Raw genomic sequence first — 24,353 nt, 5'->3', positions numbered from 1 at the left:
AGGCCTTTGTGCTGCTGGAACACAGTCGAAGGAAGGCAGCCATTGGGGCCTCGGTAGAAACCTGACTGTGGGTGGAGGGTGTGTGAAGGTGGGTGTCAAAGGCAGGGCCGTTAGGAAGAAAATCAAAAAGCCATCAGACTTGTTTGTGAGAGACGATTGTGCTGCTCAACAGGAGGGGTTGTTGTTAAATTCCTGTTATTTAACTTTATCAGTCACTCAGTACTGAGAAAAGTGTATATATAGTATGAAACAGGATCATGATATATTCAGCATTAATCTGACTCCTAGGTTCTGGGTGTTGTTGCTATTGAATGAAACTAATTTTAAATAAAATGGGTTTTATCAGAAGGATCTGGTTTACTTCCACATGAAGACTTTCTCACACCTTTATTATAAATAATATATGTTAGAGAAACAGGAACATGTAACAGAGGTTGACAGTTCAGATGTGTGAGACAAAACCAGGAAGTGAGAACACACAATCCTGAGGTTGCACAGAACCACGGGTTAGCTTGGGTCTGTCAAAGATCAGCAGTGGTACACAAACAGAAGTAAAACGAAAGTCTGGCCCAGATGTCCACAACATTACAGGGACATGTTTTATACGACCAACGAGTTTTTTCCTGAGGCTAAAGCTTAAGGGTTTTAAAAATGAATAATATAACTATTCTGAACCTACTCTTTGGTCTTTTTGCATTCTATCAAATCTCTTTTAGATAATGTCAACTAATATTTATCTTTTTATTAGCTTTAAGTCAAGACTAAATAATTAAATTAAGATAATTAAACTGTGCTAATTTTAGCTATCTGGTTGCTAACTTAATTGCTGTAAACACAGGTTCTTGTTTGTTCTGTGCTACATTTATGCTAACAAATAACGTTTGTTACATTTGAAAAAAAACATTCATTCAATTCATTCATAGCTTATGATGTAACTGCTGCAGTTGTTCTGGTCATTTTTTTCCTGTTGAATATTTTATGGCTTTTAAAGCTGTCGTTGGCATCGTTTGTAATGAGTGACCTACTGTAGGTATTTGTGGTGATAACATTTTTTTTTATATATTTTTCTCAAACTGTAAAGTGTTTCATAGGCTATCAGTACCTAAATAAACCTATAGTTGGCTTTTTTAGGTTGATTTATTCAGCATATTGAACTCCACCAGTATCAACTTTCAATAGTTGTTGCCTTTTTTATCAGTTTTACCTGTTTTTTATTTAGATTCATTTGACTCATGGTGCCTTAAAAACTAATATTTCTATATATACAAATATTACCAATTAATCCCCCAACATTTGTTGTACACAAAATGCTATCATGTAAAATAAGTCACAGACTTATCTAATTCCAAAAAGCCTGGCAGTTTGCACTTTAACTTTTATTGAGGGCATCAAACTTTAATTAAGGTTTAGTTTATAAATGTTAGTTTGTGGTTGCTCTCTCTCTCTCTCCTCCTCCTCCTCTCCTGGGAGTATTTCTTTTATCTCAAACCCCCACCCCCCACCCCCCTCTCTGTCTGTGACTGGGCCTGATCTGCCTGATCTGCTGGGGTGTCTTCAGAGAGGCCACTTAAAAAGAGCTAAAGACAAGATCTGAGGCATCTGTGTAGAGGAAGGGGGAGAAAAGTGAGGGAGGGGTGAGTCAGGCAAATCACACATCCTCTCCTCACTGTACTAAAGCTATGGAAGGCCCTCCACCCTCCTCCCCCACCCACCGCTCGGCTCTCCCTTTCTACTCTCCCTCTCACTGTCTTGCTGTCTGTCTTTTGCATGACAATCCCACCCCCAAGTCCATGTCCCAGGACAATACTTGTATAGCTCAGGTTTGATGTCCTCTAAAGCTATTGACCAGGCACAGCTCTTGTGGTCTCCCCCAGGTTTGTTCCTGATACTGGATCACAGCTGTATTTCTGCATTCTCTCTTTTTTTCTTTTTCTTTTTTTTATTTTATTTTTTCAATCTATCAAAAAAACAAAAAAAAATATTGTAAAGAGTGAAATCACTATAACAGTCAGAGAAGTTAAAAATCAAAATTTTCTTCACGTTATCAATGACTCACATACAGTAACGTGGTTTTTTTTTCCCTTTTACAATTTGGGTTTTGCACCTGCACCTCCTCAGACCTGTTCTGGACTTTCTGGTCTTGGGCAGAGTGAAACGTCGGTGTTTGTTTCAGAGGAGCATGGGGGTCGGGGGGTGTTTTTCGAGGGTGTGGGGCGGAATCAAAGAGTTGAGACTTATTGTTTCGATGTGAAAAGGAGCTAATGGTCGACCATCGCAACTCGGGATCCGAACTCCACAGGGTGCCCGGGGGCAAGCTCCTACAATGGACCCCTCGCTCCCACCCCGCAGCGCGTCTTCCTGCCGCAATCTGCGGCCAACGACCCTCTCTGGGGGAGCGCATCTGTGCCTCAGTGGACGGAGTGGACACAGATCACCTGAGACTTGAGGGTGGTGTCGTAACCGAACCGCGGTACTTTTGCCTAAACGTACCGAGATGAACCCAGTTAACAACGAATAACACCAGACATTTATATACAAATATATTTAAATACATAGCTATTTATATGTGCTAAGAAAAGAAAAAGTGACGTAAACGGCGGATTCAATGAAATCTCATTTTGGATTTTTATAACATTAGATCTAACAGAACATTTACTCACTTTAATAAATTTAACGTTTAAAAACTGACTGCAATACATGTATAATATTACAATGAATAATCAAAGAGCAAAAAAATGACATTAAATGGATCGAAATTCCATTTGTGCTGACAGATTGATTTTGCTTTATATATGCATTTGTTTGCTACTACTTCTAATAATAATAATAATAAATAACATCAAATTGAAATAACAAAGGCTGAGTTTGACCCACAAGACGGTTTAGAGTCAGTGTTTGTTAGGCCGTGTACCACATATAACACTATATATGACGTGTATTTATTGACAAAGACCAGGACAGTACTTAAGATATTTCTCAAAAATATTGTCGGAAAATAACACTTTATTGTCACTATGGTACTGGGCTTTTGGTGGATTTAGAAACTCCAAGATAAAACATAAAACAAAAATGAGAAAAAATGCTGTAGAAAATAAAAGGCTATTTATGCTACAATTTAAAATGCTATATACCACAAACTATCAAACTTTTGTAGTTTGTCTATATTGTACTATATTGCACACAAATACACGTACATGATTTAAAATATATCACGTCTTGGAAAAGCGGGGTGTTTTTTAATTTTTTTTAATGTTTTCGTTTTATCTTCAAATGTATTCTTGAAACATGAGTGAAAAGGGACGATGTAAAACCCCGCGAACACTGTTGTACAGTACGAAAACAAGTTGTTGTTTCTCGGTCATTATCTTAATGTGCTAAATGACATTTATTCAGAATTTCGCTGTGAGTTTATTTAATTCACCTGCCGTCATTTCAAAGTCAAAGCCATTTCCTTACGGATAAATAATTTGGCAAATCCCTTCATTATGATTCATGTATGAGATTAGGAGTGTTAAGGGGCTAGGCTAGCAGTGTTAGCTGCTGTTTAGCAATGTAAATATACGAACCTTTACACCCGCTAAATTCGTGTTTTCTTGACTTTAACAAGAGGCAAAGTTTCCACCAAATGTGGCGAATCTACGACAAAGCAACGCCCACTGCTGTGGGAAGAATCAAGGTCATTCACAAACTCACCATCAGCTGTGCGCAATTGTGCGCAACAGCCAATGAGAGGAGGGCAGAGGAGAGCCGTAACTCCTGCAGCCGTGATTAGGAAAACCTGTGGAGTTTCACTCAGAGAGGAGCATTTGAGCTTGAAGGTGAGGAGGTTGGAGGTAGTGTCTGATCTGGAGCTGAATGGAGTAGGCCGTAGGCGTGTTGGTGTTTATGTTGCACCAAAAACCACAAGGCCGGACTTTGCCCTGACTGTTTCTGGACAGCATCTTGACACCGGTGTCCCTGGTCCGTACCTGTGAATAGTCCAAACGGATGAGCAGGTTTGAAACCATTCCACGTTGACTGTTCTCTTCGAATTTCATATATTAAGTTTTAGTTTTAGACGCGAGATCGTCGGTCGGTGCGAATGATGTCTGAAAGATCACAGAGTCCGGAGTGCCAGAGTCGGCCATATGATTTCAGCCGCTCCAACTTGTGCAGCCAGAATCTGGCTCAGGAACTTTTGGGAAACGCCGCGTCGTTCCAGCTCCCACCCGGAGTTCTGCCAGACCCGAGCATCCTCTATAACAAAGCCGCATACAGTGGCATCACGCCGGGTTCCGCGCAGACCTTTTTCTCGTTTACTCCAATGAGCACCGACTACCGGGGTTCGGACTTGCAGGCTGGAGACTTTGGACAACCCAAGCACTGGTTTCCCTTCGCGGCGCCCGAGTACACCGGCCAGGTACCCGGCGCCACCGCAGCGACCCAGCCCACCAACCTGAGCCCTCCAATAGCCGAGACCCGGGAGCAGATCAAACTACCCGATATAAAGACTGAAAAGGACACAGGAGACGAGTACTCTACGGAGATAAAGGCCCAGCAGTATCAGACCCCACCGACTTCGGCCGCAATGCCGCCTGGAGTTTTTTACCCTTCGGCCTGGAACCCGTCCTTCTGGCCGGGTATCGCTCACATTACACCACCTGGAAACAGCAACCAAAATCCATCGACATCTTCCGCGTCTTCGCCGTCGATGTCACCATCACCACCCAGCAACGGCCTACCGGCAAACGCGTTTTTCTCCAACCAGTCCCAGGCTGTGACCGGACCTCCGGCCCAGAACCTGCTGCCTTCCTCCACCAGGAGCAGCGGCTCTTCCAGTGGAGGCTGCAGCGACTCAGAAGAGGTAAACCGATACCGTCTCTTAACATTTGTGACTGTCCATTTTTACATCATTTTTTAAAATGTGTATTAGGGAAAAAGTCCAACGTCAACTCAGTCCACCACCTTTGTCTATCTTACAGGAGAACCTCTCTACTGAAGAACTGGAACAATTTGCTAAAGAGCTCAAACACAAACGTATAACCCTAGGTTTCACCCAAGCTGATGTTGGTCAGGCCCTGGGAAACCTTTATGGTAAGTATTGTTGTATGTATGAACTGTACAGTTGCACTGGAATCTAGCTTTTTAAATGTCCTTGGACACATTGAAAACTGGGTCTTTTACAGTTTTCAAAAAGTTTGGTCAAAAACCATTTTCAAACTGCCAATTTGATTGTGAAGAACCAGTTATATAAATTTAACACTACAAAACAGACAAATGTCAGTTAAAGCTGTTAGACGTCCGGTACAAACACCTCTGGTATCTAGACAGAAGAGACATCGTCAAAAGGGCTAACACTAATACTTGCTAACTTAATCCTTGCCAAGACTTGTGACTTGCGATTTGGGTCATGAGGGGGTTCCTAATTCTACTAGTCCTTAGCAACCCCTAAAACAGAGTGTTCACATGTTTGACTTTTTGTCGTATGTAGGTTTGCCAAGTAGCTAATGTTTCCATCCTTAGCTTTTGAAGAAACCCTAATCTATACAACAGACATTTCCCCCAACCTCCCTGTCACAAATGTTTGGCTTCAGATCATGCCACCACTAATATATATATTTTTTTGATATTTCAGGTAAGATGTTTAGCCAGACGACCATCTGCCGCTTTGAGGCTCTGCAACTAAGCTTCAAGAACATGTGCAAGCTGAAACCTCTCCTTCAAAGATGGCTGAATGAAGCGGAGACCTCGGACAATCCGCAGGATGTAAGTTTGGCAACATCTGCCGCCTAGTTTACAAGACAAAAGATTTCTGACAGAGCCCAAAGAATCAGGGTGTTTTTCTTATATGACCTGGTTCTGAAGGACAGTCTGCCATCTAGTGGCAATCAGGAAGATTAATCTTGGGAAATCTTGAAACCTGAGCTCTCGGAAACTTGAATGAACCATTTACTGTCTTGCTGATCCTTGTAATTTATTCAATGTGTAATATGCTTGTTGACCATAGATGTACAAGATTGAACGAGTGTTTGTGGACACAAGAAAGAGGAAGCGAAGGACCAGTCTGGAGGGGGCGGTACGCTCTGCCTTGGAGTCCTACTTTGTCAAGTGCCCCAAACCCAACACCCAGGAGATCACTCAGATTTCAGATGACCTGGGTCTGGAGAGAGATGTAAGTCGGGGCATTACTGAGAATTTCAGACAATGAAAAGTTTTTATTTTTTTAATCTATTTGTGTAATTGGCTAACGAGCTGTACCTGACAGGTGGTACGCGTGTGGTTCTGCAATCGAAGACAGAAAGGAAAGCGCCTGGCTCTGCCTCTGGACGAAGAATGCGACGGTCAGTACTACGAGCAGAGTCCTTCCCCATTGAGCATGGCTCCATCTCCTCTTCCCCCACAGGCTTACCCAACTCCCACCTACCCTGGACCCCCTCCACCTGCTCTCTACATGCCCCAGCTTCATCGACAAGACGGCCTGAAACAAGCCCTTCATTCTGGACTTGTTGGCCACATGACAGGCTAAACATGTCCTGTTGGTATTTGGGCAAATCCAGACTCTGATCCTAACTCTGTGGACCCTTATTCCAGCAGAAGATGGGCATCCTTGTTGATAGTTGGATGGGTGGTGATGGTGGGTGGAAGGGTCTACATTTTACAATCACCAGCAAAAAACCTGACGCCTGAAGTGTTTTTGACTCTACTGTGCCTTCGAGTTATTCCACAGGTTTCTACAGTTCTAAAAGGTAAGATTTGGCTCCAGACGTTTGTCCCGAAGTGGAATAATGATGTAAATATGAACGTTTTAATTTGACAATGGGTTTTCTGTGGGTCAGATCATGGTGATAAAGGGTATCCGTGTGAGTGTTTCTGTTTTAATGGCGTCTCCAACATTTGACAGCTATTCTGGTATTGTAATGGAGAACCTAAGGTCCTTTTGAGAGAATTTTTGTCCACCAATTTTGCACAAAGTTGCTTTTGTAACATTGAATATTTCCCTATATATCTGTGTTGGTATTCCACACCCAATCATTTTGTCTTAAAGTTGTTCATCATGTTGACCAAATTTGAATATGGAGCAATAGCGACGGTGGGAATAGGTGTTTGTGGATCAGTGTTGTGGCTGCTAACTCTGCTCTTTGCACAAGGTCTATTACTGTAACGGTCTCACGTGGCTAGAAGAAAGAAACGTCCAAGCAGACTTGATTATCATCTGTTGTCATGTGGATCGCTCATCAATTTGAACCTGTATTTTTAGTCTTTTGTTTTTGTTTTTGAAGAGGCATGAAATGTCTCTCAACCTCACAACCAAAGGGACCTTGACTTTTAAATATCAACTTTTTACAGTAATTTATTGAAGTGTTGGTTTTGCTGGTCTTGTCAAACACTAAAACATATTGTGTTGACTCAAGAGAATGTTGTTTTTTAATATGAGAATTTGTATCTGCAACACAATGAATTTTCTTATCAGTAAATATTTGCACATTTCCCACCAAATTTTGTCTGTGATGTGTCTGTGGTGCTGCCTTGAATTGATAAGCAACTACAATCACAACAGGACAGATGAGACCGGGCGCTCATGGCCCAGCCACAGGCTGCAGCCCAAGGGTTGCTAATCAATCTCAGATGATTTTGTTTATGTCAGGAGTGGACAAACTTTGACTTGCAGGCCAGAATTGTCCTAAAATTGAACGGGGGAGGGGCGGCCGGTGGGTGGGTCAGGAGCAGATAGATGGGGCGTTTGTGAGAACTAAGATAAATGCTTAGTGAAGGTATTGACAATAAAGCTGACCTTGACCTTGACCTTGACCATGCTGTGTAAAAGTCATGCATAAAGGCTAAAATGTTTTTATCATTTTTTACACCATCTGTTGGGCAAACGTGGGTATTGCAAGGAAAAGGCGGAGGTATAATGATAATATAAATAAATTATGTAATAAATTATATAATGTGGAAACGTCTAGAGCCATTGAAAGCTGTGTCAGATTCTGGAAAGTTAATTGCTTACCTCTTCAAAGGCTTCACTGATGGGGGTGGACGACTGACCAGTACCTTGCACCCTTGGCTGTAGTTTCTCAGTTACAGTGCTGCAATCAGGTTTCTTCCCCAATGATGTGACTTAACAAATTGTTTCTTAATTTTTCAGCAATGCAACTAAATGGTCTTTTGAATCAAACTTGGAAATTACAGGATGTTGAGCAGGTGTAGTCAAGTGTCTTTTTAACCAGACTCACATGTATTTAAGTTACAGAGAAGTCTTAATAGAGTAAATCTCAAGAAGACACACAAAAACAAAGGCCTGTTTTCTCTGTCAATTCATCATCTCAGTTCAGTCACACATCAATGCATCAAGTTTGTACTATGTGTATATATATATATATATATTCATAAATATAAAAATATATTCCCTGCTGGTCTAGTGGTTAGAATTCGGCGCTCTCGCTGCTGCGGCCCAGGTATTGATTCCCGGTCAGGGAACGCTTCTTTTTCCAGTGGACTCACCACCTGCAGGAAGGTTCAGGGGGGTTGGTACGGTGCAATGTGATTTGGGTGGCGGTCATAGAGACTGCTGCCCCCGTGACCCGGTAACGGATAAGCAGATGATCGATGTATGGATGGAATATATATATATATATATATATATATATACATATATCTAAAATACACTCTTGGTAGGATGATAATAGTTATATAGACAGCAGGATAGTTTAAAAGGCAATAATGTAGTTTTTATTCCTTTCTCAAAACATTGTTATGTAATTTACAGCTGTTTAGCTGATACAAATTGTCCTTGTTCGCTTGCACCACCCCAAAAAACTCAACAGGTTTTCAGGAGCTCATCCAGGCCATGAGATCGGGGTAAACTTTATGTTCAGGTAAAGTGTCAAAGTGCAGACATATCTGACAGAGTCTCTCCCTCCAGTCGGTGAAACGCTTCACTTCCCACTTTTCTTTCCAGGTAAAATACTCCCGGTAGCGTTTTTCGTCCTTGGCCAGCTGCTGCAGATACTTGGCCAAATCCTTGACCGAGGTGAAGTCATCCACGTGGATGAACGAATGAGGTGGTGCTACGGCTCTGTAGTCGCTCAAACGTGCACCGAGGACAACTGGAACTGCTCCACCCTGGAAGGCATTCTTCCACAGCTTCTCTGTGATATAATCTGTTGCAATAGAGTTCTCAAAGGCCAAATAAAAATAGCAGTGAGAAATGGTAGGTAAGAGCTTGGAATCCCGAAGGTAATTCTTGCTCCATTTCCCGTAAACCTGGACAGGAACCAGTGAACTGAGCTCTTGGTAAACCTGGCTTCTTTTGTAGTGGCTCTGGTAATTGCTGACAACCCAGCAGATGAGAGAGCTCTTATTCAGAGGTACAACTTCCAGCTGTGCTTCCTCAGCCTCAGCCTTTGGCAGAATCATCCCATAGGGCAGAGGGACATCAGAATCCCTCCTGTAGGTCATGGTCATGTTGAAGATATTTGAGAATTGTCTCAAGTTTCCATTGTTAACTGGAGACTCCAGGGTCATCCAGGCCCACCTCTGATGCTGCGGACACACATGGTCCAAGGGCAGCTTCTCATGACCCATAACGAGCTCTCTGTTGTGGAAGACCACCACGTCAGCGTAGGAGATGGCGGAGCGCTGGTCCACCAGTCTACAGCGAGGAATGTGGTAGAGATCCCAGCATACATCACCATCTAACTTCATCGATACACCAAAAGGAAAGTGCCAAAGCAAAATGGTCACGTTGTGGCTGTAGCCGCTGCTGTTTTTGCAGAGGATGTAGGGATGGACGGTGTTCACAGGCTGGAATCCCGTCAGCCAACTGTTGTAGAAGTAGAGCAGTAGAAGACAGGGAACAAGAAAGAGGATGGACTTTTTCACTGGCTGAAGAGTCCTCATGGTTTCACCCTCCTGTGACGGGGGGGGGGGGGGGGGGGGGGGGGGAGGTAGCCAATCATCAAGTAGAAAAATTAAACAAATGAAAACAGGATTTAACTTTAGGAAAATGAAACTATCTTGGTTATTGCACAGATTTTTATATTGGAACATAAAATCGGAGGAATTCTCTGACATCCGTCAGAGAATGTAGATTCTGGGGAATTCCCCACACAACGTCATGACCTCCATGTTTGGGTTAAGAATGGAATTAAATTCAGTTGCTTAAATTATGGTTAAGATAAGTTAAGATAGTTAATTTATAGAATTCATCTAATTTAAATTTGTTAGTCTATCTTAACCCATGTGCAACCCAATGTCACACACCGCCCATCCTTCAATCTCCATCCACTTATTGTTGCTTTAATACAGAGTCCATACACACTTTTATACTATTTGCGCACATTGCAGAATGGAGTTTTTGTTTCACTGAAGCGCCTCAACCTTAAAGTACCTTCTCAAATCCAAATCCAAATGTGTTTGTGTGTAGAACCTTCAACCTCATGTCAGCGGCCGAGCCTGTGTCAGAGAAACTTGACTGAGGTCAGGACAGGCAGTAAGTCTATGACTGACAGTCGTTCCAGTTGTTCAGGACTGTAGACTGATTAATATCATTGAGGACCACGACCCACTGTCAAGATGTACACAAATGACTAAGATCCACCAACGCTCAGAAGCTAAGTTTCAATCAGTAAGTTTCATTTGCGTATGTTTCTTCTTTTTTTTTTGCATATTAATATTAAAAATGATTAGTATTCTGTTTAATCCAATAAACCCTGAGTTAATCCCGACCTGGTTGTGCTGCTATTGGGTCTTGACAGCACTGGGGTTTTTGCACACTAATGTAAAACCCAATCTGTTGTCATGCCATATCTAAAAACAGCCTGACTGAACCACTGTCAGTAACAGCCACTTCGTTTTTTCTCTTTAGGGTTAGTGATTAGTGCTGACATTACTATAAAGAAAAACCTCAAGTTACAGCAGACATTCTCCTCTTGTTCTAGGAAGTTATACTTTTAACTATTATTACAAATACTGTGTTGTAAAATTCTTTTGAATTAAATGTTATTAATAGGTACAGATTCAATCCTGTTTCAATGTAAAATAACAACATTCCCCTACGTACACAGCCCGTAACATGAAAAGATTTGCATTAGCTCTGTCTGACATACACATACACAGACACAAACACGAACATCTTGGTTTTTAGAGATGCTTTCCAAACATGACAGACAGATCTAGAGAATAAGAATGATCAAAACAGAAAACCTCCAGTGGAACTGGGCTGGCATCATAAAAACAATGGTTAATTCTACAAGAAACTCACCATTAACTCTTCCAGTGTGAGCACTGGTCAAATATGAGCCATTGACATTTCTCTTCTCAACCCCACTATTGTGAAAGGGAGTTTTCTTCCCTAGAAAAAACAGACAGCGAGCAGTCAGAGGAACAGGCTGTGCAGACCACAAACCTATTGCACAAATGTATTGCATGCCTGTAAGACCAGCAGTGGAACCAAGCCTAATTCCACTGTGGATCACAATTATGTCTTAGTGTTAGCAACACCACGTCACATTTAATTTAATCAATATTTTTATTTCAGTACTTTTTAGCTCTGCACAGAGAAACAGAATCGTTACTAAAATCAACCAGTTCAACCTCGGTCTTGTGCAATAGTTCAAAATAACCTAATCATTTTAATCTATAATTTCATATTTTTAACAGCTCTATTTTTGTTATACTTCCAATGCATTTAGTGCCTAAATTATAAATGCATTATGAAAAGTGAATAACAATCATACATATAACAAGACATTTTTGTTTGGATTTTGGCACGATATTCCTTGTTAGTTCAGACCTCAGTAAAATAATATGATTATATCATTTTCAATTTTTTCTTGACTAACCTGATCAAACAGATACGATTTTGGCTCGCCCATTTTCTCAGTCTTTTTTATTTCGGTTGTCTGCTCGTGGCGAGGTGTCAAACCTGAAGAATCACGAACCAAACACTCGTTTCCTTGCAGGATGGTGAAGATATAAAGTGTTCTGACGTAGGGTCAGGCCATTTTTAAGCATCTCCCACTGTTTCAGACGCACTCCCATCTACATCAATCCCTGCCCATTAGCGAATATGATCCTATTATTGTGCACATGGCTTCACTGATACCACACAGCACATCCGCACTCACCAGCCTGTTCTCTGCAGCACAGTTGCAGAGAGGAAGTGTTGGGCATGTTCTTAAGTGTAAACGGTGGTTACAGAGGGGAAATTGCACCCAGTGAATCATCAGAGTAACTTTAAAAAACATTCGGCCTCAAACGGACTCTGACATACTACACCTGTGGTAGAGACGGTTCTTAGACCAGTTTCTGTTTCTCCAAAGGCGCGTACATTATTCAAGGTGGTTTAGATTAAGACCAAGGTTGAGAATGTTTATATAACAATAAATGTGTTGTTAATGCACCAAACAAGTAACATACATCAGAATCAACAACAAGAATCTGCAATGTATGCCTTTATCAGGGTAAAAATTATACACATTTTTGTAAGATGCTCTTGAAATGTCTGATATTGCAGGCAAAATTAGCAAACAATAATCATGGAAAAAAAAACCCTTAAGCTTAACTTAAACTTAACCTTTTTAACACCACATCATAATCGTGGTTATTTCAAAGCTGTTTGTCTCTCACATGCTGGGAAACTAATGCAAAGTAACTAAAATATCCGTTAGTAAATTTCATAATAAATTGAAAAAGGGTAGCAGGTTGGCATGTAGTAGTTGAAACTGTTGAAGAGATAATAATAATAATAATAAAAAAGAAAACAGTTATAGCATGGAATTATTTGAAAGCTCTCATGTTTCTCATGTTTGTTTGTTACTGTAACTGTTAAGAACTGCTGAAACATTTTTTTCATCAATTAATCGTGTGTAATCCACATCTACTCTGTAATAAAAAAAGATTAACGATCTCATTTGTTTGACAGCCCTGTTACAACCGAGTGTCAGTTTGTTTCTTCTGCACATTTTCTAGATTGCTGATTGGATAAAACCTGACTGGTCGTGGTCAATGAGCTTCAGCGTGACGATTGGATGGACTGTTCAAGAGGCCGAACCACATTTTCATTGACAGTGATATATGCACCAGAGCATTGTCTTATGTCACTGTCAATGTTTTGTATATTCTTTTGCCTGAAGATGTTTATGTATTTATTTATTTTTAAATTGTTCACTTTTATTTTGAAAACCAGAAGTTATATCTAAATAAATGTTGACCACAGACCAGCAGAAAATGAAGCAAAAACAGGCCATGCAGTCTCCTCACAGAGAGACCGTCTGTGGCTCTGGAGGTGAACCAGTGACGTCCTTCCTAACGCGAAATGCCTCTCTTATTCTGTCTTGTCATTTTCCATGTCTATCTGTAATGAGGTGAATTCTTCTTTATGTTATTTTCACCACTCCTCTCACCGTGAAACTATTCACGTGTGAAGCTTTTGAGTTAAGGTGTTTCTTCCTTCTTCTGTCGTACACAGAAACATCAGTGACCTCAGTAAATACCGGCTGCATGACACAATCTCTCTGACGGTCATGATGAACATGCCCTACACACACAAACACAGACACCCTGTTTTGTGTTGTCTGTAAGCACGTTGGCTACCCATAATAACTTACCCTATCCCTGATCCTATTGTTAGTTAAAGCTAAACTTCAAAAAACGCCGCTAAATCAGTGAGGACCTTCAAAATGTCCCCGTAATGCCACAACAATAATGTTTATCCCCACAAGTATAGTGATGCCAGTAGCACACATACACACCACTGAGGAGAACACAGAGTCTGAGGCAAAAGGCACAGAGACAGTATTGATAAGAGAGGAAAGAAAAGACAGAGAATAAAGGCACCAGACAAAAAACCGGCATGGGGGCACCCCTTCACATAACTAGAAATGGTCACTATGGCAACAATTAACATCCCATAACTATTTAATGACATGAAATTGGTCCTAATTGTGATGTTGAACGGAACCAAAGGGTCAAACTGAGACCAAAGTGGCCAGAAACAAGTTGCTCTGAGAGTGACAGATTGATGTGATAGAATATGCTGGAAGGCTCCGAGGTTAGGAGCTGCGATCCAGATTTGCTGGTTGGACCGGAAAGGCCAGAGGGAGGTGCCCACTGGGCCTGAGAGTCTGAAAGGTGTGGTAGACGCACAGGTGAAAACAAGGAGACAGAGAGACAGAAGAGAGGGAGGATAGGGTGAGGCCAAACTGTGGGATATCACTACATATATACTGTGGAAAAGAGGCTCTGACCACCGCAGTGAGTATGAACTTTTAGGTTGTGTGACTGAATTTTGTTTTTTTGTTATTCATTTGTCATATATGACAATCCGGTAATTAATTAAGATTTTATAAGGCTCTCGAAGTTCGAAATCGTATTTGGTGATAATTAGCATTAGGAATAAATTAAACAAGACTCACTGCATGTATGTGTGTGTCTAAAAGTGGACAAAGATTTGACTCATCAGGATCAACACGTCAAGTCATTTCTTCCTTCTTTGTATAAACCTTACAGGAAACAACTCCAGAAGACACCAGTGGACAGTTTACAAAAAAATACAAAAACTGAGACAAAACCATGGCTGAGGCCCCGAAGATTGAACTCTTCGTGAAGGTATGTTAATGTTGTACAAATCATGTCAACCTGAGCAGCAGCAGCAGCAGCAGCAGCAGTCTGTTAAATGTCACAGACCTTCAAGGAAGAATATCTCTGTGGAATTTCATTTCATTTTCATTTTTGTGTACTTGTTGTTTATAAATCCTGTTCCAAAAGTTAGGCATCATCAAAACTTACTGTATGAGCAAATTTCAAATAGTGCATTTCTCTTAATCCTAAAATCCTAAGAAAAAAACAAACAAAAAACCCAATGCTATTTTTGTGCATATACCCCATTTTGTTTTTTGCGTTTATCTCTACTTTTTCTTATTGGTTATAATCTTTGGGTATCATTCAGCTTTTTTTGTTGATGAAGTCAACATTGTGCAATGTAACTTCATTTTAATGTTTTTTTTGGTAGTTTTAAAAAATATTATTTATTTCAGTGCCTAATATTTCACATTCTTTATGTTAGCTTTCAGCTTTTGCCTTGAGCTGAAATGCAGTTCTTTCAGTTTTAAGATAACAAAATAATCAGATGTCGTTAGACAAAAAAAAAAAAAAAACAGTCGTACAGCACTGAAAAATTTTGCGTGTTTCCTTTCAAGTTGAGTTGAAAATTGATGTTAATTGATGTGAGACTCGTAAATGCTGTGGGATGTGCTAAAATAGCTAAGATTACATTGAAAACCCTTACAGTCATACAATGTTAGCAAGACATGACACAAGTTAGAAATAAGAACCTTAGTCTAAGTATTTTTTAAAGATTTATAACTGAGGGTTAGCCACACACAACTGTTATTATAAAAATAGATTAAGAAAAGGTATAATTTAAAGTTAGTATTTTGCCAATAGCTAAATACTTATATATATATATATAATAAATAGATTTGGATTAGCTAAGATGCTAAAAAAATTAGTTAAGCCAGAAATAGATACAATTTAGCTGCAACAAAGTTGATAAAAGTAGTTTTATATATAGTTTTTAATATTTTCAAAATTAATAAGAACTTATTCAAAAGATACTAAAGGTTCACTAATAAAGAAGGCTAAACAAATTAAACATTTGGCTATTAAAAAAAAATCATGTAAGAATCTATTCTACAAGCTCTTAGAGGCTTAGATTTCAGTTAGCAACCACAACAGTTGGCCTGTATCTGGTATCCAGGATGTGAAACCCCATGCTAGCCGCAAACACTCAGACATGTTCATGGTTGGATGAGTATGGGAAGTGTAGGCGGAGAGATTCTGTTTAAAATCGAAAAGTTGATGTGCGCTAGTAAAGGGTTTGTGATTCACTGCTGGTACGAGACAGATTGACCAAGTTTGACGAGCTTTCACAAAAAGCTCTACACTCAACAGATCAGTACATTGAGAACTCAGGCAGTATGTGAAATCACAATGGACACATAAGAAGAATGCACAAAACAGGAAGTCGAATCAGAACTAGCTAAAAAGTCACTCCAGGTCCATATTACTGACAGTCACACGCAGAGGTCTGTCACAAGAAGACAGTCAGATAATGATGAGATGGTGCACTGGTACGTTAGTATTACTGCAATATTAATGAGTACCTAGACTGAACTCCGATTAGCCGTACAGGCATTCTTGTTGAGCCTGCTCAAATGGAGGCTGATGCAGGTCTACACCCAAGCTAAGGAACCACTGCATAACTGAGGTAACTCAATGAGGCTAAACTTTAGCTGAGGTGTATAGTTTTTTTTAATAGTGTTCCATAGTGTAGCGATTATCATGCCGACCTTATACACCGACCTTACACATAACAATGTTGGCACTGTGGGACAAACAAGGGACTTCAATTAAAATATAGATGTAATAACATTTGTTAACCGCCCCCCAAAGGTCACAAGTGTAAATGTATACATTTTACAGACCAGTGCCCCGGGCACTTGTTAATCCCTGACCTTAGTTTAACTTTCTTTCTTTTAGCCTGCCCATATCTGTGTATTGAGTTTTTGTCTTGCTGGCCTGTAGTCTGACTTGGACACTAACATATAAATGTCTGTGTGTTTGTCAGGCGAGCATTGATGCAGAAAGTGTGGGGAATTGTCCTTTCTGTCAGAGACTCTTCATGATTCTGTGGTTGAAGGGCGTAGACTTTACCCTCACTACTGTGGACATGACACGGTGAGGACACTTCTTTATAGTTCTGTGCATAAGACAGTATTCAAGACTAGCTGCATTTATGGCCTTACTATTGCCAACTGTCGTCATTATTCTGAACTTTAAGGGCAATGTTTTCTGGTCACACTGTCACCTGATGATAATTTATTTTGCAGCTTTGCAGAAACATTTGTCATGAAAATACAATTATAAAAATACAAATGTATGGCTCACTATTGCTATTCAAGGTATACATCTAGTCAGCTATGTCTGGACTGGTTCTTAGAACTGATTCTACATCTTCTGTTACAGGACACCTGATGCTTTGAAAGCTCTGGCTCCAGGCTCTCAGCCGCCCTTCCTCATCTGCAACGGCGAAGTCAAAACTGACACCAACAAAATTGAGGAGTTTCTGGAAGAGACCTTAGCTCCACCACAGTGAGTGAATGACAGCTGAAGAAATCTTTTCAAGTCAACATGTTAACGTAGTCCATGTTTGTGGGTCACATTAACATGAGGCCCACACAGAAATGGTCAACAAAACCAAATGCTTAACAAAAATAGCTAAAGATTGATGTGTTATATCCCAAAGTTGGGGAAAAGTGTTGAAAGAAATTTATTGAGAAACAGCTTAACATTTGCCAAAAACTGAAACAAATACAAATAATACAAGTAACAAACACTCATTATGTGTACTGTTCCCCAAACATTAAAAAAAATGGCACAACAGACCTTAAATTATCTTGGCTAATCCTGGCTAAATATACAAAATGTAGTACAGTTAGCTGAAAATAAGGCCAAATTTGGTTAAAAAAGCCTTCCTAAATTTGGGAACTACATTTCATAAGAAAACAGCTTTACATTAACTAAAAATATTTGAACTGAGTAAAAAGTAAATTTAGCCTACAATTGACCAAAAAGATGCTAACGGCTAGCAAACATAGGGATAAAGTGGCTTAAACGTGGACATACGATTTACCATATTTATTACACACTCAGGTTAGTACATGCAAAGACCCTTAAAAGTTGTAATTTTGACAAAAAGGCTATCTTTAAAAACATTGGAAAAATAAAAGTGAAATATCCCTAATGTCTGTTATAGATCTCGAAAGTGATATACTTGACTTTTACCTGAAGTACTTTTAGATATGAACTTTTTTCTACTTTCTTTTAAATCACATTGAAAATGTCACACCCACCATTATTTTTCAAATGGCAGTTACAAAAAACTATGCTGTCGATACAAGGAGTCCAACGGTGCCGGAGAAGACATTTTCCGGAAGTTTTCTGCATACATTAAAAACCCCAACCCAAGCCTAAATGACAGTAAGCGCATCAGTTCGTCTTCATTTGTGACCACACGAGGGCGACATTTGATATGTAAAGACTGACTGATCTGACTCTCTCTCTCTCCCAGTGCTGGAGAATAAGTTTCTAGTTACTCTTGTGAAGCTCGACAAGTATCTGGAGACTCCTCTGCCTCACGAACTGGACCAGAATCCAAATGCCAACACGTCCACACGCCTGTACCTAGACGGCGACAGCCTCTCACTGGCAGACTGTAACCTGCTTCCCAAACTGCACATTGTCAAAGTAAGCTCAGCTTAAGAAAACCGCCCCAACATTAGCTATTGATAAAAATTCTACCGAAATGTTTTTGTTTATAATAGCATTTAGCTAACTAAATTTCAACACCATGCTCAAAATTAAATATATAAATAAAGGATAATATATATATATATATTTAAACCTTTTATTTTATTTTTTTAAATTGCACAACACTGTTATTGTCTTAGTCAATCTTGTGCTTCAGGTATTTCCAATTTACTTATTATTTACTTATGTTTCTTAGTTAATGTTAAAATAAACGTATGTAGTAGAGAAATACTGGGCATCCTGAACAAACTTAAGCGATTTAATTCAAAGTGTATAATGTCATTGTATTTTTGGGACACCTATTTTTATATACTTATACTGCTTTAATACGCCGTTTTCACAGGTGGTGTGTATGGAATACCGAAAATTTGACATCCCTCCACAGCTGAAAGGTCTGACGCGTTACCTAACTAACGCCTACAAACAGGATGAGTTTCGTTACACCTGCCCACGTGACTCAGAGATCCTCCTGGCTTATCGCTCTGTGGCCAAGTACCTGAACATGTAGAGGTGTTATCAGGAAACATCGAAGCAACGTTGAAGTCGTGAAGAAAAATGATTTAAGAGGAAAAAACCAGCATGTTTGAGTGATATGTGTCTGGATGTTGAGAATTTATTATGATGAGATGTTGTTGTCATTAATTTTCCTTAATTGTGTTGTAGCTATTTAGTGTTTCTGAGTTTGTATCACTGCATGCTGGAGCTGTGCTGATTGTGGATTTTTTATTTAGCCCCATTTAGAGAGTGAAAAAGCACTGCAAATCCCACAGTTTTCTCTCTAATTGTGCATGCACACTGTGTCAAGGCTATTACTCACTGTTGATTGCAGTTGTTTGATTGCTGTTTTGTCTGGAAGGATTGATAGAAAGAATCTTACCACATGAAAGTGAAAGCTGAAAACATGGCTGTGGATGTTTACATGGAATTATGATGGAGAGTCAGAGGAGCAGAATTGATTTGTTGAAGATGCATAATGGAATGATGGAAGTGAATGTGAGTAAAGATGTAGTATTCTTCATATTTAATGTATGTAAATGCTGCTTGTGACTTTTAGTATTTGTTTTGTGCTTAGTTTTCTATTCTGTAGAAACTCTCCTGTTTGAGTTTATCTAACAACAAAAAGAGATAATATTATTAATAATTTAATAACTAAGTGTTTAATATCGAGAATGGGAACATCATTTGTGATGGTATTGATACCAAAATACATGTAAAACAATGTTTTGTGTATTTCTGCTGTCTGGTGAAGAGGGATTGTTAATCAGCAAGAAGACGCTACTGATGCTACAGTGAAGTGAAAATCATAGATGGAATTACACCTTTAAAATGTAATTGTACTTCTATTGTTGAATGTATTTTTTTCTTAGTAATAGTAATAAAACTTTGTAACAACAATGGCAACATCTGATTAACTTGCTATACAATTAAAGAATACAACACTGTAATATTTTATCGATGGATCCGTCTTTTTTATACTAAGGTGCAAGTTTTATCAAAAACGTTTTCTTTTTCTCGATCTTCTTCATCGTCATCATTTTCCTCACATAAAACCCATGTGAATGCAAAAAATTAGATTTCAAATTATAAAACAATTATATATTTATCTTAAAATTACAGAAAAAGCAAATGGCTTAGTATAGATACTGGCGAATTACAAGATATAACCTTTATAATTTACAATAGATAACACCATTACTATACTGTATATAGAACAAATTTGAATTTGATAACTGTGATACTTTATATTTGTTAACTACAAAACCCCACTTCACTAAGAATTACAATATGTTAAGAATAAAATACTAATAAAAAAGATTTGTCCTTTCGTGTCTTTTTTTTACGGAACCCATCTTTTTAAGTCTGTGTAAACAGGAAGTAAGGGACCTTCTCTGATTGGTGGAATTCATTGAGCGAGTACCACGGTAAGGTCTGAAAACAGCAATCCCGTTGGCATACGTTGAAATGTGGGCGGGAGTAGGAGAGTCGATACAAACAAAACTTTGTTAGCTGCTGGGTAACTTAACACTACTGCCTTTTCAGAAATGTCACCCTATTAAAAACCGAGGAAATGCTTGACGGGTGAGTCTAGTTTATTGATTTATGAACCTTTACATTGCCAGCTCCATAAAACAGTAGGAGACGTTAAACGGCATTTGTTTTATGATAGTAGCTAAGGCTTATAGCATCATTGATGCTAGCTGTTAGCTTACGATGAGCTGTCGGTAACGGTTAAACTTAAATTTCATTAAATGTGCATATTAAAATCAGCCTTAATTCACAAAGATATTTAGTAGTTAGTTAGTTTTCGTTGCCATTACGTATTTTTATCCAGACAGCGGGATACATTTATAAGAGTGGGAGTGCAGCTAATATACACACCAAGGAACCAAACATTTAAACATTTAGATTTTATGGATTTCAATTTAAATATTTTGGGTTGATATTGGGCTTTGTTTGTTTTTAGTAATTTCTTCTGTACTTTACTGCATTATTTTCGGGAAACAAAAGGTAGTTTTTGCTACCATGTCTCTTCAATGTTTATTAGGAAATATCCTTCCCACAAGCAATATTCACAATATGAATATAGCTAAAGGAGGCCTATGCTATATGCTAAAGTTTAACACTGTTTCGCTTGTGACTTGTGGTGTCTTTAGCTAAAAAAGCAATACAACGTCATATTGCTCTGTCCTTGTGGTATAATGCTATCAAGAACTACATTTAGTGAAATCCAATAGTCCTTTCTGTACTGACAATTCTATGCTATTTTCTTTTCTTCTTGTTTGGTACTTGTTGGTAGTTTTACTGTACTATGTTTGCTATATATAGTATAGTATATATTACAAGTTTTACTTGTATATTAGCATTACATTTTGCTTGATTGTTTTTGGAGGTTGACTTTTAGCCTTTTTTGTAACTCTTGTAAAAAAGTGACACATGTATGAATGTAAAGGTTGCATTCATACATTTTAAATGGATGGAAAAGAAAAGCTTACTTATGAATGAAACCTTTTTTTAAGATGGTAAAATCCAATATGTATTTCAAGACCTTTGCTCTGCTTGTATACTTATAGACCTAAATGTTGTAACATAAGAGGTATTTACTAAGCATTTATGTTTCACAGGATTGAGTGCCATGGTGAGGAGGACGAGGATGGAGTATTGTGTGGATGGCCCACTTCAGTAAGCAACAGTTTTTGTCCCAAAAACAAAAGCTTTTTTTGACACTAACTGGCCACAAAATAATCTGTAAAAAAGAGAAACAAATATACAGTCATGAGAAAAATTGAAATTGTTTTGTACACTGCAAAACCTGTCAGTGGTCACATTTTATTGCTTATCAATATATAATTGAGCAGCATTAAGAAAGTCTTCCTTCCTACTTTGTGTTTTTAGGTGCTGCTGAACAGCAAAAATGAAATTGGGGCACGGCTGCAGCAGTTTGTGGAGGAGAGGATGCAGACAACCATGGTATTAAGAAAAATCACTGACAGCACTTTTTAAAGACTGAAGTTTTTTTTAATGGGAAACTTTCTACCTAGAATGGCAGTTTTATGAGATCTGCCTTAGACAAGTCATAATCACTCAGCAGTTTTCACTTCCCCTAGTTTTTTCCAATATATTCTTTTTTTTCTCTTCTCTTCTTTTCTTTTCTATACACAGGAGTGGCTTTGATGTTTTAATGCTGTTGTTTAATTACTTTTCTCTTTTCTGCAGCTTACAGGTGTCCTTATCGGAGCTGCAGTTGCTATCTCACTGATTGGCATCGTTGTCCTCTTCCTTTACAGAAGATTTAAACATGCCAGTGAGTCATTTCCCCCCCAAGTGCTCTGTTTATTGTAATTATATAATTTGAGCTCTTCCAGTGTTGTGATGACCGTCAGCTGATTACCTTGGCTAGTCTGAAAGCCTTTTACTGATAATGCTCATTCGAATGATTCCTCCGATATATTATAATATTTTCATTTCAAATGTGATAGCTTAGTAAATTGGTAACCCTTTCAACCAAATTGAAAATTTTCACTCTCCATATCAGATACCAATCTTGCTGGCAAAAAAAAATAAATATTTTTTTCGTTTACAGACAAACAGCAGCCAGGTGTGCCCCAGTATCGCTTCAGAAAAAGAGATAAAGTTCTCTTCTATGGAAGGAAGATAATGAGAAAGGTTTTCTTCATCCTCTTATAGCTACATTGTTTGTGGTTTATTTCCACTCTAATAAACAACCATGCACGTCTCCATGCTTGTGGCAAAACAAGGAATCTGATTCTTGCCCGTTTTTCTTCTTCAGGTCAAAACTCTGTCCTTAATGCCTCCCCAAAACTCTGCCTCGGTATCCAAGCCAACACAGCGCGTTCGCAAAAGAACCAAAGTTTTGAGCATAGCTCGCAAGTACATGTTGATTTCCCCATTTTAATTCTGCAACACCCATTACGTAAGATGTGCATTGATGTTGAGCCTTGTAATTAAATATTTTGTGTTCATTTCCACAGAATCCTAAGGATCCGTAAAGACCCCCCCACCCTACAGCCCAAGGAGCCCCCTCCCTCACTGCTGGAGGCTGACTTAACAGAGTTTGATGTGCAGAGCTCAAACCTGCCGTCGGAAGTCCTTTACATGCTGAAAAATGTTAGGTAAACAATATTCACCCAGCTTTCCTTCGGTGTTTGTCTTCTTAACTTATCAGTTTTATCAAAGACCCAGTCAATGACCAATGTTTTCTAAAGAGACGTAAAAACTAAATAGAATGTGAGTAAAGGCTTTACTTTTAGGCTTTTTTTTTTAATGATGAAATATCCTCTTTGTTTTAATGCTACAATATATGTCTCTGTGTACATGAATGAAAATTGCAATACTGTAAGATGATTTAATAATCGATATAATAAAACCATGTTAAATAATAAATAAATATATATACTGTATATATAATATAATATATAATAATAATAATGACAATTAAATAACACAAAGTTTATCTTAATAACACAGTTACACAAAGTCTTAATAAACAGTTTAGAGTTTAGTACATTTTAGGATCATGAAAATATTATGTGATGTATGTTGTAGTTACTAAATTTGGACCAAGACCAATTTATTCAAAAGATTAAGACCAGAGGTGAATAGCCAATTAAAAGCCATTATTTATTATTACTACTACTGATTATTATAAATAATTGACATCTGTATTACCTGTTAATATTATTATCATTTATTTATATTTTTCAATTGCAGTACATTTTATGAACTTAAATATAGCGTGACAGCATGTGCAGGTTGAACTCAGGCATTACATATACACATGCGCATTCTAAAATGTAATCTCGTCCTTGAATGCATCTTTTATGACATTTGACTAAATTACATTTGGTATGGTATAATTTTCAGGGTCCTGGGCCATTTTGACAAACCTCTGTTTCTGGAGCTGTGTCGCCACATGGTATCTATTGAGCTACAAGAAGGTGAATGTCTTTTCAGGCCTGGAGATGATGATGACAGCATCTACGTGGTCCAGGACGGACGAGTTGAACTCTCTATCCAAGAAAATGTATGTTGATGTAGATAAGTTTCAGGTTCTTGTCTATTACATCATGTATTAAAACATGAACTTTATTGATACCCATTTGGGACATTCTTGTGTTAACAGCAGCTGTTAACAGGCACCAAGCATGTGGTTCCTTTGGGAATCAAACCCAGGGCTCTCTGCTTCCAAGTCAGGCATGCTAACTGCTGCACTATGGAACCGACCACCAAAAAAAAGCCAAAAAAAAAAACATAAAAAAGGTCACAGCACCTGGCATTCCCAGTACTAACCAGGCCCGACCCTACTTAGCTTCTGAGATCAGACTATTAATAGTATTATATATATTTATATAATATATAATTTCTCCTCCCTGTTTCCCCAGTATTGTTAGTAAAGGCAATGGCCAGTCCAGTACACATCACTTCTCTGCTTCCAACTGGTGCAGTGTCTCATGTGACATGACCAGCCAATCAAATTTGTGTTA

General features: G+C 38.8%; 5 protein-coding genes across 7 annotated transcripts in view; 4 read left to right on the top strand and 1 right to left on the bottom strand.

The window, feature by feature from the left end:
* LOC103389163 (threonine synthase-like 2) overlaps window positions 1-24,353 on the top strand; it is a 649,915-nt gene that overhangs the window by 164,906 nt on the left and 460,656 nt on the right. The gene's annotated exons all lie outside the window — the stretch shown is intronic.
* Window positions 3,760-7,476, top strand: pou5f3 (POU domain, class 5, transcription factor 3). Of its 2 annotated transcripts, XM_025062840.1 has the most exons (6): window positions 3,760-4,843; window positions 4,962-5,073; window positions 5,615-5,745; window positions 5,987-6,151; window positions 6,245-6,320; window positions 6,383-7,476. In XM_025062840.1, exons 1-6 carry the CDS (start codon window positions 4,082-4,084, stop codon window positions 6,541-6,543), a joined length of 1,407 nt encoding a protein of 468 aa, XP_024918608.1. In that variant the 5' UTR covers window positions 3,760-4,081; the 3' UTR covers window positions 6,544-7,476. The 2 variants fall into 2 exon arrangements, with proteins under 2 accessions (XP_024918608.1, XP_008322749.1); XM_008324527.3 differs by having other exon boundaries at window positions 3,764-4,843; window positions 6,245-7,476.
* fut7 (fucosyltransferase 7 (alpha (1,3) fucosyltransferase)) lies at window positions 8,687-12,107 on the bottom strand. The gene is made up of 3 exons (XM_008324526.3): window positions 11,823-12,107; window positions 11,243-11,332; window positions 8,687-9,891 (listed from the first exon to the last, which is right to left on the bottom strand). The coding sequence occupies exons 2-3, from the start codon at window positions 11,243-11,245 to the stop codon at window positions 8,809-8,811; spliced, it is 1,086 nt and encodes a 361-aa protein (XP_008322748.1). The 5' UTR covers window positions 11,246-11,332; window positions 11,823-12,107; the 3' UTR covers window positions 8,687-8,808.
* clic3 (chloride intracellular channel 3) lies at window positions 12,459-19,811 on the top strand. Of its 2 annotated transcripts, XM_008324525.2 has the most exons (7): window positions 12,459-14,235; window positions 14,491-14,589; window positions 16,610-16,719; window positions 17,008-17,133; window positions 17,915-18,021; window positions 18,113-18,288; window positions 18,695-19,811. In XM_008324525.2, exons 2-7 carry the CDS (start codon window positions 14,554-14,556, stop codon window positions 18,857-18,859), a joined length of 720 nt encoding a protein of 239 aa, XP_008322747.1. In that variant the 5' UTR covers window positions 12,459-14,235; window positions 14,491-14,553; the 3' UTR covers window positions 18,860-19,811. The 2 variants fall into 2 exon arrangements, with proteins under 2 accessions (XP_008322747.1, XP_024918620.1); XM_025062852.1 differs by lacking the exons at window positions 12,459-14,235; window positions 14,491-14,589 and adding an exon at window positions 15,633-16,249.
* pnpla7a (patatin-like phospholipase domain containing 7a) overlaps window positions 20,290-24,353 on the top strand; it is a 28,166-nt gene continuing 24,102 nt past the window's right edge. The window contains exons 1-8 of the mRNA XM_008324523.3: window positions 20,290-20,430; window positions 21,474-21,531; window positions 21,745-21,819; window positions 22,066-22,153; window positions 22,433-22,515; window positions 22,640-22,740; window positions 22,842-22,982; window positions 23,734-23,893. Coding sequence (XP_008322745.1) covers window positions 20,420-20,430; window positions 21,474-21,531; window positions 21,745-21,819; window positions 22,066-22,153; window positions 22,433-22,515; window positions 22,640-22,740; window positions 22,842-22,982; window positions 23,734-23,893 — 717 coding nt within the window. The 5' untranslated portion in view covers window positions 20,290-20,419. The remainder of the gene's footprint in view (window positions 20,431-21,473; window positions 21,532-21,744; window positions 21,820-22,065; window positions 22,154-22,432; window positions 22,516-22,639; window positions 22,741-22,841; window positions 22,983-23,733; window positions 23,894-24,353) is intronic.

Source organism: Cynoglossus semilaevis, chromosome 14 (assembly GCF_000523025.1).
Source record: "Cynoglossus semilaevis isolate Cse_v1.0 chromosome 14, Cse_v1.0, whole genome shotgun sequence".
In the NCBI taxonomy this organism is placed as follows: Eukaryota; Metazoa; Chordata; class Actinopteri; order Pleuronectiformes; family Cynoglossidae; genus Cynoglossus; species Cynoglossus semilaevis.
Note: the sequence above shows the minus strand (reverse complement) of the source record. Positions and strands in the feature narration are given on the sequence as shown.

Bases quoted from the DNA above. Each gene is read 5' to 3' on its own strand.
- pou5f3 (XM_008324527.3), top strand. From the start codon at position 4,082: ATGATGTCTGAAAGATCACAGAGTCCGGAGTGCCAGAGTCGGCCATAT. The intron at 4,844-4,961 runs GTAAACCGATAC...TCTATCTTACAG, and splicing joins GCTGCAGCGACTCAGAAGAG to GAGAACCTCTCTACTGAAGA. The intron at 5,746-5,986 runs GTAAGTTTGGCA...TGTTGACCATAG, and splicing joins CCTCGGACAATCCGCAGGAT to ATGTACAAGATTGAACGAGT.
- clic3 (XM_008324525.2), top strand. From the start codon at position 14,554: ATGGCTGAGGCCCCGAAGATTGAACTCTTCGTGAAG. The intron at 14,590-16,609 runs GTATGTTAATGT...TGTGTTTGTCAG, and splicing joins AGATTGAACTCTTCGTGAAG to GCGAGCATTGATGCAGAAAG. The intron at 16,720-17,007 runs GTGAGGACACTT...CTTCTGTTACAG, and splicing joins ACTACTGTGGACATGACACG to GACACCTGATGCTTTGAAAG.